General features: G+C 40.3%; 1 protein-coding gene across 2 annotated transcripts in view; it reads right to left on the reverse strand.

The window, feature by feature from the left end:
* Positions 1–13,166, reverse strand: part of cfap77 (cilia and flagella associated protein 77) — a 148,609-nt gene extending 135,443 nt beyond the window's left edge. For both annotated transcript variants that reach the window (XM_073052702.1, XM_073052703.1), the window contains exons 1-2: positions 13,049–13,166; positions 12,579–12,785 (exon numbers count right to left, since the gene is read on the reverse strand). In XM_073052702.1, coding sequence (XP_072908803.1) covers positions 12,579–12,677 — 99 coding nt within the window. In that variant the 5' untranslated portion in view covers positions 12,678–12,785; positions 13,049–13,166. The remainder of the gene's footprint in view (positions 1–12,578; positions 12,786–13,048) is intronic.
* Positions 13,167–13,176: the final 10 nt, after the last annotated feature.

Here is a 13,176-nt window from a genome sequence, read left to right on the forward strand (position 1 = left end):
TGGAAAATGATTACCAATGCATCCGCAATTTCCAGTGCCACCTCCTTTAGTACCCTAGGATGCAGACCATCTGGACCTGAGGATTTGTCAGCCTTCAGTCCCATCAGTCTACTCATCACCGTTTCCTTCCTAATGTCAATCTGTTTCATTTCCTCTGTTACCCTATGTCCTTGGCCCATCCATACATCTGGAAGATTGCTTGTGTCTTCCTTAGTGAAGACAGATCTAAAGTACTTATTAAATTCTTCTGCCATTTCTTTGTTTCCCATAACAATTTCACCCAATTCATTCTTCAAGGGCCCAACATTGTTCTTAACTGTCTTCTTTCTCTTCACATACCTAAAAAAGCTTTTGCTATCCTCCTTTATATTCCTGGCTAGCTTGCGTTCATACCTCATTTTTTCTCCCCGTATTGCCTTTTTAGTTAAGTTCTGTTGTTCCTTAAAAATTTCCCAATCATCTGTCCTCCCACTCACCTTAGCTCTGTCATACTTCCTTTTTTTAATGCTATGCAATCTCTGACTTCTTTTGTCAACCACTCTGGCCCCTTTCCCCCCTTTGAATCCTTCCTTCTCCGGGGGATGAACTGATTTTGCACCTTGTGCATTATTCCCAAGAATACCTGATATTGCTGTTCCACTGTCTTTTCTGCTAGGATATCCGTCCAGTTAACTTTGGCCAGCTCCTCCCTCATGGCTCCATAGTCTCCTTTGTTCAACTGCAACACTGACACCTCCGAGCTGCCCTTATCCTTCTCAAATTGCAGATAAAAACTTATCATATTATGAGGACATATCATCTGAGGACATTTATTCTGGAACACAAGTTTTCCCCATCAGCTAATATTGCTATAATTTTTAGCTTTTTATAGACTGTGGTGTGCCTGTAAAAGTCTTCTGTGTCTTGGATTTTGTAATTCCAAATGTTCTATTACAGCCTGAGCTCAACTGAAAAGTTATTTGATTCGCAATTCTCAGTGAAGGAAACATTCAAGATTGTACCTACATTAATTCAGGCTAGAGACTAACATATTGAAAATCAGATTTTTAAAAAATCCACCGGCTTTTGAATAGAATTTGCATTAAAAATTTTAGCACATGAAGTGCTATTTGGGCCACATAATCTGTGTCAGTATTCATGCTTCAAAAGATTCCTTATTGACTACAACCTACCAATAGGTTACCGAGAGAGGAATTGGCCAAAATAGATTGGAAGGGGACACTAGTAAGGATAACAGCAGAACAGCAATGGCTGGAGTTTTGGGGTCCAATTCAGAAGGCTCAGGATAGATACATCCCAAGATGAAGGAGTATTCTAAAGAGTGGATAAATCAAGCGTGGCTAACAAGGGAAGTCAAAGACACCATTAAAAGGAAACGAGAAGGGATATAATATAGCAAAAGTTAGTGTAAGGTAAGAGGATTGCAAAGCTTTTAAAAACCAACGGAAGGCAACTCAAAAAGCCATAAGGAGAGAAAAGATGAAATATGAGGGTAAGCTAGACAGTAATATAAAAGAGGATATCAAATGGTTTTTCAGATATATGAAGAGTAAAAGAGAAGTAAGACTGGATATCAGACAGCTGGACAATGATGCTGAGAGGCAGTATTGAAGGACAAAGTAATGGTGGATGAACTTAATAAGTATTTTGTGTCAGTCTTCACTGTGGAAAACACTAGTAGTATGACAGATATGAGAGTGTCAGGGGGCAAGTGAGTGTAGTTGCTATTATTAAGGACCATAAGACCATATCACTATAAGATATAGGAGCAGAATTAGATCATTTGACCCATCAAGTCTGCTCTACCTTTCAATCGTGGCTGATCTTTTTCCCTTCCTCAGCCCCGCTCCCAGGACTTTCCCCGGTAACCTTTGATGCCATGACCAATCAAGAACCTATCAAGCTCTGCCTTAAATACACCCAATGACCTGGCTGCCACAGCTGCCTGTGGTAATAAATTCCACAAATTCAACACCCTCTGGCTAAAGAAATTTCTCTGCATCTTTGTTTTAAATGGACACCCCTCTATCCCTCTTGTACAAAACTCCCCCACCATGGGAAACATCCTTTCCACATCTACTCAGTCTAGGATTTTTAAGATTTGAAAGGTTTCAATGAAATCCCCTCCTCATCCTTCCAAATTCCAGTGAGAACAGACGCAAAGCTATCAAATGTTCCTTGTATAATAACCCTTTTCATTCCCAGAATCATCCTGTGAACCTCCTCTGAACCCTCTCCAATACCAGCACATCTCTCCTTAGATGAGGACCCCAAAAATTGTTCACAATACTCAAGATGAGGCCTCTCCAGTGCCTTATAAAGCCTCAGCATCATATCTTTGCTCTTGTATTGTAGACCTCTTGAAGTAAATGCTAACAATGCATTTGCCTTCCTCACCACCAATTCTACCTGCAAGTTAACCTTTAGAGTGTTCTGCACAAGGACTCCCAAGTCCCTTTGCATCTCAGATTTTTGGATTTTCTCCCAGTTTAGAAAATAGTCTGCACATTTATTTCTACTACTAAAGTGCATGACCATGCATTTTCCAACATTGTATTTCATTTCCCATTCTCTTGCCCATTCTCCTAATCTGTCTAAGTCCTTCTGCAGCCGACCTGTTTCCTCACCACCTGTCCCTCCACCAATCTTTGTATCATCTGAAAACTTGGCAACAAAACCATCTATTCCATCATCTAAATCATTGATATACAGCATAAGAAGTGGTCCTAACACCAACCCCTGCGGAACACCACTAGTCACTGGCAACCAACCAGAAAAGGATCCTTTTATGCCCACTCACTGCTCCTACCAGTCAACCAATGCTCTAACCATTCCAGTAACTTTCATATAATACCATGGGCTCTAAACTTGGTAAGCAGTCTCATGTATGGCACCTTGTCAAAGGCCTTCTGAAAATCCAAATACACAACATCCACTGCATCCCCTTTATCTGTCCTACTTGTAATCTCCTCAAAGAATTCCCTCAGGTTTGTTTGGCAAGATTTTCCCTGAGGGAAACCATGCGGACTTTGTCCTATCTTGTCCTGTGTCACCAAGTACTCAATAACCTTATCCTTAACAGAATCAGAATCAGGTTTATTATCACCGGCATGTGATGTGAAATTTGTTAACTTAACAGCAGCAGTTCAATGCAATACATAATATAGAAGAAAAAAATAAACTAAAAATAATAATAATAAATGAATAAGTAAATCAATTACAGTATATATATATATTGAATATATTTTTAAAATGTGCAAAAAACAGAAATACTTTATATTTAAAAAAGTAATGTAGAGTCCAAGGGTTCAATGTCCATTTAGGAATCCGATGGCAGAGGGGAAGAAGCTGTTCCTGAATCGCTGAGTGTGTGCCTTCAGTCTTCTGTACCACCTACCTGATGGTAGCAGTGAGAAAAGTGCATGCCCTGGATGCTGGAGGTCCTTAAGAATGGATGCTGCCTTTCTGAGACACCGCTCCCTGAAGCCGTCCTGGGTACTTTGTAGGCTGGTACCCAAGATGGAGCTGACTAGATTTATGACCCTCTGCAGCTTCTTTCAGTCCTGTGCAGTAGTCCCCCCCCCCCCCATACCAGACAGTGATGCAGCCAGGAGGGTTATGTCACAGCGGTTCTAACACAAGAGACAGGCACAGGAAAAGCAAAACAGCCGATAGCATACTACAGCATGAGACTAGATGAGGTGGCTCAGGGGTATCCACCCTGTTATCAGGGATTGGCGGCGCTGTACTATGCATATGAAAAGGCATCATCTGTAACCCTGGGCTATCCTGTGACTCTGTACACACACCACAAAGCAGCAGAATTGCTGGAAAGAGGGAAATTTGTGCTGACGCCAGCCAGGATAGCAGCGTATCAGATGCTATTGACATTTCCAGGCATAACTATACAGAGATGCACTACCAGTAATATAGCCAATTTTGTCCCTTTGGGCTATGAAGGAGAACCCCATGATTGTGTAGGGAAGACGATGGCATTTGCCAAATTGAGAGCAGATTTACGGTCAGAACCACTAGAGGATATAGATAAAAAGGTTCTGTTCGTAGATGGCTCTTGTAATAGGGATTATGATGGAAATTACGCAGGGTTCTCAGTACTGCAGCAGGATCAGTCGAGCTATAAGATTATTAGGATGGAGTCCTGTCCCCAACCGTGTTCCGCCCAACTAGCAGAAATCAAAGCCCTGACAGCTGCATGTGAAATGATGGAAGGTGAGAAAGTAGATATCTATACTGATTCGGCATATGCTCATGGAGTATGCCATTTGTTCGGGGCAGTGTGGAAGCAGTGAGGTTTTAAAAAAGGTAATGGAGATCCCATACAACATTGTCAGCAAATTCTAGACTTAATAAAAGCCATAATGAAACCTAAAGCATTGGCTATAGTAAAATGCCAGGCACACAAAAAGGGAAATGATGTAATAACAAAAGGAAATCAAGCTGCGGACGAGGCAGCCAGAAAAGCGTCTGGATGTACATCAGCTGTCATTGCCCCCCAGGTAAGCCTAGCTCCAGAACCTGTGGTAGAGGACCTAATTGAAATACAAGGTAAGGCAACTTTGGCAGAACAGACAATGTGGAGACGAAGGGGAGCCAAGCAGAACCTGGAAGGCTTGTGGAGCATGGAAGACGGTTTGTTGGTAGCACCCATCCCTCTACTGACGATTCTGATTTCAGAATCAGAATCATGGGATGGACCATTGTGCAAGGGGGGAAGTGATAAGGAAAATAAAGAAGGATGGTTTTTGGTCACCTTATTTACAGGCTTCAGTGGACTTTGTCTTGTCACAGTGCGAGGTATGCGCACATAATAATGTTCGGAAGGGAATTACAACCCCAGTAGGTCACATTCCTGAACCTGAAGGACCATTTAAACATCTAGTGATCGATTACGTAGACATGATAAAGACAGTGAGAGGGAAAAGATACATGCTGGTAGTAATTGATCGATTTAGCAGATGGGTGGAGGCGGTACCTTCAAGAGATCAAGGGGCAAAGACAGTGGTAAAATTTTTGACAAATGAAGTGATCCCAAGGTTTGGAATACCTACAGAAGTTAGCTCAGACAATGGTTCAGCTTTTATCCAGAAAGCGGTCAAATTGGTACTATAAGCGCTGAGGATAAAGCAAAGATTTGGATGTGTATACCACCCTCAGTCGCTGGGCATGGTAGAGAGAATTAATGGAACCCTGAAACCCAAACTGAACAAAATTTGTGCAGACACTAAACTTAATTGGGTTGATGTTTTACCGTTAGCATTGATGAGTTACTGCATGCAAACTACCGGTAATCAAATGACATGCCTGACACCGCATGAGATGCTCACTGGGAGGCCCATGCCAGTGCCCCAGTGGAGAGGGCCATATAAAGGACCTAGTTTGGAACAATTGGAAATAGAATTGAAACAATACATGCAGCAGCTAACTATGATACATAGGTCTATTTATGCACAGGAAAAACAGAAAGAGCCGGAGACCATACAAGGGGAAGGACTGAGCAAACCAGGAGACCAGGTTTACGTGCGAGTTTTTCGGAGAAATGGACCGAGCCAAGAAGGGAAGGACCCTTTACGGTGACCAAGGCATCACCCACCGCAGTTCAGGTAGAAGGACGCTCCACCTGGTACCATCTGAACCACTGCACGAGGGCAGTCCTGCAAGGGCAATCAGGTGAGGTGTCCGAGGTAAGTGATGCGGAAGAGCAGTTAGCAGGAGACAGACAGGAGGAACAAGAAGCTGACACTGCACCTCAGGAGTTTGATCAATTAGTAAGGGAAATTTTTGATTCTGAGGATGGGCCTGAAGACCCTCAGGATGTGGTGGTGGATAGTAGGGCTTCTTCAGATAATGGGGATGAGCTGGGAACGACCAGTCGTGCCCCTGGGGACAAAGCACCCACATACTCCAGTGCAGACTTGGAAACCATTAGTGTGGCAGATATGGAATGGGACTGTTAAGTCCCCACAGAACCTACAGAAAAGAAGTAAGAGGAGCACAACACTTACCTCCTCGCCATGGTTACAGACACGTACTAATCAGTGGTATCAATGGGCAACTTACACGGCAGGAATGATGAAGAGACAGAATTGTTACCTGTGCTCAAGGGAAAGCCCCACTCAGCATGTAGTTCCCATGCCTTATAACTCCTCCACTTGCACGCGGTGGCAAAGAGAGCAGAGGGAGCAATGTGAACGACAGTGTTCAGGTTCGATTAAGGCTTGTTTCCTGAAGCTTCGTGTTATAACAGATCCCTGCTATCTAAGCTGTATGACAAACGCACCAATGTGCCCATATTGGTGTATGTTATATCAGGCTTCCTCGCAGTTTGTGTGATGTTTGGAGAGAAGTGCTGTACTTTTATACCAAATAACACTAGTCCAGAAGGATTGTTTAATGTATAAGTTAAAAAGTCTAAGAAAGGAAGTTAAACAGAATGCAGGGTCCGGACATCAGTTATTTGATTGGTTAGAAAGTAGACTCGGAGGATGGGGAGCATGGCTGACTAAAATAGCAATAACTGTCAGTATTATATTGTTGAGCTGTGCGCTTGTGCTGTGCTATTTTCTTCCTTGTCTCAAGTCTCTTGTAGTGCGTGCTGCAACCAAACAATTTCTGATGCTCGTGGCAATTACTGAAGCAAGCTTAGTGGAGAAAGGAACACCGAAAATGTATCGTTACAGCCTACAACACCTGCAGGATGAACAAGAGCAAAATGACAGTGTGGGAGTAGATTGTAAGGGCTTCTGAGTTTTTTTTCCCTGTCTCAGGTACAAAGGGACAGGTTTTTGGCTCAGCGGCCCAGGGTAACAGGGAGAGAATACTTTGAGGTCTTGGCGCAGAAAATTATAGTTTAACCCGAGATTTGGGAATAAGTGCTTGAGTTTACTGGGGCTTTTGTGCGCAGACTCTTAGTCTTCTTTCTCTGTGTGAGACCTTATTGTCTCTCAAAGGGGGAATATATTGGAGTATAAAAGTTGCATTGTTTGCTGTGTAATCAAAACTATGTAGTCAGCTTTGAACTTGCTATTTGCTATGCATGTATCCAATTTAGTAGGAGAACAAAATCTTGAGAATGTAGAAGACAATGGTGTGTTAATGAGAGGCTAGCTAAGAGATGTAGATTATGTAGTCAGCTTTGAGTTTGCTATTTGCTATGCATGTATCCAATTTAGTAGGAGAATGAAATCTTAAGAATGTAGAAGACAATGGTGTGTTAATGAGAGGTAGCTAAAAGATGTGGATTAGAACAGGATTAAGTCAATGGGTAGAAACAATAGTGGCGGATGTACTTGTGATACTCAACTGTAGACCGATTGGATATGCTAATACAACTAAACCAGGAGATTGCTATAAAAAATGCTATGTACAAGGTTCGGTGGGCAATCAGCGACTAGCTCAATGACTGTCTCAGCTTTGATTTGCAAATTAAAGTTTAACCCTTCTTGAAGAATCTTCTGCGTCTCCTGGTCATTTGTGAGGCACGAAAAACCACGACACCTGTCAGAATACTCTCCATGGTACATCGAAAAGATTTTGAGTGTATTTGTTGACATACCAAATCTCTTCAAACTCCTAATAAAGTATAGCTGCTGTCTTACCTCTTTATAACTATATCGATATATTGGGACCAGGTTAGATCCTCAGAGATCTTGACACCCAGGAACTTGAAACTGCTCACTCTCTCCACTTCTGATCCCTCTATGAGGATTGGTATGTGTTCCTTCGTCTTACCCTTCCTGAAGTCCACAATCAGCTCTTTCGTCTTACTGACGTTGAGTGCCAGGTTGTTGCTGCGGCACCACTCCACTAGTTACCATATCTCACTCCTGTACGCCCTCTCGTCACCACCTGAGATTCTACCAACAATGGTTGCAATGTCAGCAAATTTATAGATGGCATTTGAGCTATGCTTAGTCACACAGTCATGTGTATAGAGAGAGTAGAGCAGTGGGCTAAGCACACACCCCTGAGGTGCGCCCGGTGTTGACCGTCTCACCAACCCGCACAGATTGTGATCCTCCGGTTAAGAAGTTTAGGATCCAATTGCAGAGGGAGGTACAGAGGCCCAGGTTCTGCAACTTTTCAATCAGGATTGTGGGAATGATGGTATTAAATGCTGAGCTATAGTCGATGAACAGCATCCTGACATAGGTGTTTGACTCCAACATCTTCCCAACCACTGAGCTCTTAAAGAGTGGAGTGACATTTGCAAATTTCCAGTCCTCTGGCACCATGCCAGAGTCCAATGATTTTTGAAAGATCATTATTAATGCCTCCACAATCACTACCACTACCTCTTTCAGAAGGAGAAGGAGCTTGGGAAGCTGAAAGGTAGGTAAGTCACCTGGACCAGATGGACTACCCCCAGGGTTTTGAAAGAGACAGCTGAATACATTGCGGAGGCATTGTGGAGAGATTGTGAAGAATCACTAGATTCTGGGATGGTTCAGGAGAACAGGAAAATTGCAAATGGTATTCCACTCTTTAATAAGGAGGGGAGGCAGAAAAAAGATTATAGGCCAGTTAGCCTGATTTCAGTGGTTGTGAAGATTTTGGAGTCCATTATTAAGGATGAGATTTCACGGTACTTGGAGGCATATGGTAAAATAGGCCAAAGTCAGCTGATTTCCTTAAGAGAATATATTGCCTGATATATCTGTTGAAAGTGTTTGAGGAAATAGCAGGCAGGATAGACAAGGGAGAGTTGGTGGATGTTATTTACTTGGATTTTCAGAAGGCCTTTAACAAGGTACCACACATAATACTGCTTAACAAGATAAGATCCCATGGTATTACAGGAAAAATACCGGCCTGGATAGAAGATCGGCTGACTGGCAGGAGGCAAAGTGTGGGAATATAGAGGAGCTTTAGGCTGCTGGAGACTAGTGGCTTCTTTTAGCATTATATGTTAATGACTTTGATGATGGAATTGACTTTGTGGCCAAGTTTGCGGATGATACAAAAGGTAGTATTGAGAAAGCAGGGAGTCTGCAGAAGGACTTAGATAAATTGGGAGAATGTGCAAAGAAGTGGCAGATGGAATATAGTGTAGGGAACTGTATGGTCATGCATTTTGGTAGAAGGAATAAAGGTGAAGACTATTTTCTAAACAGGGAGAAAATTCAAAAATCAGAAGTGCAAAGGGACTTGAGAGCCCTTGTTCATTGGTGGTAAGAAAGGCAAATGCAATGTTAGCATTCATTTTGATAGGACTAGAATATAACAGCGAGGATGTAATCCTAAGGCAGGATAGACTGCACTTGGAGTATTGTGAGCAGTTTTGTGCCCCTTTTCTACAGAAAGATGTGCTGGTATTGTGTTGGGTTCAGAAGTGGTTCATAACAATGATTCTAGGAATGAAAAGATTAACACACTAGGGGTGTTTAATGATTTTGGACCTGTACTTGCTGGAGTTTAGAAGAGATAGGAAGGACAGTTGAAACTTATCAAATATTGAAAGGCCTAGAAAGAGTGGATGTGAAGAGGATGTTTCCTAGTGTGTGAGTCTAGGACCAGAGGGCAGAGCCTCAGAATTGAAGAACATCCATGTAGAATGGAGATAAGTAATTTCTTTAGCCACAGAGTGGTGAATCTGTGGAATTCATTGCAATGGACAGCTGTAGAGACCAAGTCATTACGAACATTTAAAATGGAGTTTGATGGGTTCTTGATTAGTCAGGGTGTCAAACGTTAAGGAGAGAATACAGGAGAATGGGGTTGAAAGGGGTAATAAATTAGATATAATAGAATGTGGAGCAGACTTAATGGGCCAAATGGCCTAATTCTGCTCCTATGTCTCATGGTCTAATATTTCCTGCTTATATTAATTATAAGGAAAGATCAAGTATGCAAATTTTTATACTTGTTAATGATGGATTATGCTCAGTGGGGAACTAAAATAGAAATCTTAGTTTATGAGAGAGAAAAACTATAATAACTCTCAGTTAAATAACTCTTGGTAATTACGTCCAACTTTCAAATTGCATAAACTTTGGCAAATCCCTTTTATGTATTCTACATTTTACCATATTGAAATACGGAACTAGGGTAATAAAACAAAATTTTAAGACTGTTCCAAATTTTATTTTCCCACTATTTCATTATCGAGTACAATATAGCAAAAGACATTGCATTACCAATTACAAATAAAATTTTGACAAAAAATGATTCTATCACATGTTGGACAGCGTCTAATTTAAGCTGTTGCACTGGTGCCACCATGTGGAAAATAAAGAACCTACAGTTTAAGTAGAACTTCCTGTGACAAAGTACACAGGACTTTGTACAGTAATGTACATTGTAAATTAGGGACGGTGACCCTAATTTGTAAATTATTACATTACTGTCATATAATGAATTGTAAAATTACTTTCAAACTATAACAACTAACATTCAGAGAGTCTGCCAGTAAATGGAAATTGCCAAAGTTAAAATCAATTGCATATTGTTATTAATTTCATTTTACTTTTCTCTTGTCAAATAAATGAATAAAATCCATTCTTCATTGGAGGGAATGGTGTATTCTGGGCCTTAATGCTTTACTGATATTCTTTTGTGGACAGGCACATAAAAAGTAACACATTTATGACATTAGTCATAATTTTCTATTTCTGATTGTCAGTTTTCATTTTCTCATTTTCCCCCTCTCACTACCTTGTCAGACCTTTTGATGTGTTGCCCTCTAGTTCTTTGATCAACTGGACAGTTATTATGGGTGAGTCCTGACAGGTGAGTGTCAACACACTATTCTTCCAGTGACTGGTATAGCCAAGTCCCATCTTGCTCTTGCCCCTTGTACACACACATTAATTATCAGACAGGGCTGTAGCTCAGATAATGTCCCTTTAAAAGTGGGCTACTGCAGCATTCAAATGTTTGCCCAGTCAAAATTAGCATAGGAGGTGAGAGATCATTCCCCATGCTGTATTCAAACTGATCCATATAGTGGGAATAAACAACTGATCCAAGCTGAATAACTTTGAGATTTCTACTTCCATTTGTGGATGATGAAGTAGAGGGTTTTTTTTGGTAAAATTTCTGAGCAAAACTTACATGTCAACAACAGACATTTTTGTTAATATTCATTTTAAATAGAATCTGAAACATCATTGCAATTTTTCTTCATATCAAGTCTTCACATGAGCTATCTGCAGCTAACATTTGGCTAATTGCTATCAATTAGAATGACATAACACTCTAGAGTGTTATACAACATCTTTCACACCAGATGCTTTCATCAGAAGTAGAACTTCTGTTTATTTAAAAGATCCTACGATGTTTAATGAAGAATGAGGGAACTTTCCTCATCCCAAGCCACCATTAATCTCTTAAACAATGACACTAAGACAAATTCTATGTTCATGTATCTTATTGCCAACTGTAGAATTTAGCCGTGGCAATTGACTGTAAAGACACCTTCCATTACAATATTCTCAAAAGCACACCATTGCCTGTGAAGTTTTTCTTGGATCTCTTCAGCTCTTGAAAGATTTCAATGAGACTTCAAGATACAGAAAGGGATTTTAGGGTAGATGCCAACAAGCTGCTCCTCCTTCCATTTAGTCTGAAAAGTCAAGATAATGAACTGGCAGTTGAAGATAAAGATGAGAAGAAATTTTTTTATGCTGAGGATTGCAAAACTTTAAAATTTTGTATCTCAAGGGGGATGTGAATGCTTTGGTAAGAAAATTCAAGGCTAAGACTGATAAATGTTTGGACACAAAGTGAATGTGAGTGTAGTCCAAGTCAATAAGGCACAAGATCAGATATGATTTCAAAGAATGGTGGAGCAGGCTTTAAATAACCACATGTCTAACTCTGGCTATGATTTCAATGTTCTTATATAATGTAAGTGCTTCCCTTTTCCCTATTGAAAAGAAATAGTCTTGCAATTTAAAAATTAATTGAGCATTTAATACTTACTATTTGGAACTGAAAAATGTTGACTTCTACACAGCAGCTAATATTAAAAATCACTGTTTTCATAGGAATTCTATGATCAAGTTTTTATATTTTCTAAGATCCACAGGTGAGATTTAAAGGCATGATATATAGTATATGGGTAAAATTACGCCCTATGAATTAAATATTTAATTATCAATTAAGAGATTTTTTTAGCCAAGGATAAACAAGCTTAGTATACATACTATCTATAATCAAATACACAGAAGTTGTATCCATGCTTACATAATTTTAATAGTTTTCAGTGAAGTCTGTAGAACGTCATTTCTATTGTTAATTACATTAATCTTCTGCATAATTGGAGAATAATGATATTCCTCTGTTCATCCATCCTTTACTAAAAACTTCAGTAATTCGTTCATTACTTTATAAATAATAAACTATAGAATAAATTAGGGCTCTTCCATATTTTAATCCTCCCCAAATCACCATACTTGTTAAATCTTTTCCAAGAATCTATGTGCATAATCTACAAACTTTGAGTCACTATTTTGCCTTTTTACTGTATTCCTTGGATTTTTAAACAAAAACGAAACAATTGCAGATCTTGCATTTTCTTTTGCCTCAGCTAGCAGGATTGTGAATCCTCAAGACCTTACCTTTATTAAAAGAGGATTAATCAACATGGAATCTCTGATCTCCCCAACACGATCTGTTTCCGACCATGATGAAGCAGGTAACATCGCTGTGTCAGACATATACTATTCTTCAGTGGAGATGAACTCTGGATTCGCACTTTCCCTGGGTTTGGCTGGATTACTGACCAAATGAGGGGCAAGCACACGCCAAACGTTGTCAGATGCCGGCTGGGTAAGTGAACCAGGGAAAGAAAAAAAAAGAACTGTGAGCTATTGGTAATATATCAAAACATTCCAACTGTCCAATTACAATTAGGCAGGTCATTAAACAGATTTAGTTAAAATAGTCGTAAATGAAATAATAATTGAACAAACAAGATTGCACTTTCATAACTAGAATATTTCAGCGTTTGAACTTTGATCCCAGTTTTCTTCGTTTCACGTTAAGTCAGTAGCACATCAGCTTTTAAATGGCATTTTAATCATTTTACCTTAAACAGTTGTCAGAAAACAAACGTAAACGTCTAGTATCACTTCACTGGGAGGCTTCCGAAATCATCTGTCTCGCTGATGGTTTTCCCCAAAACATGAATCCTCCCGCTGTAGGGAATCCGTTGCC

Source organism: Hemitrygon akajei, chromosome 7 (assembly GCF_048418815.1).
Source record: "Hemitrygon akajei chromosome 7, sHemAka1.3, whole genome shotgun sequence".
Taxonomy (NCBI): domain Eukaryota; kingdom Metazoa; phylum Chordata; class Chondrichthyes; order Myliobatiformes; family Dasyatidae; genus Hemitrygon; species Hemitrygon akajei.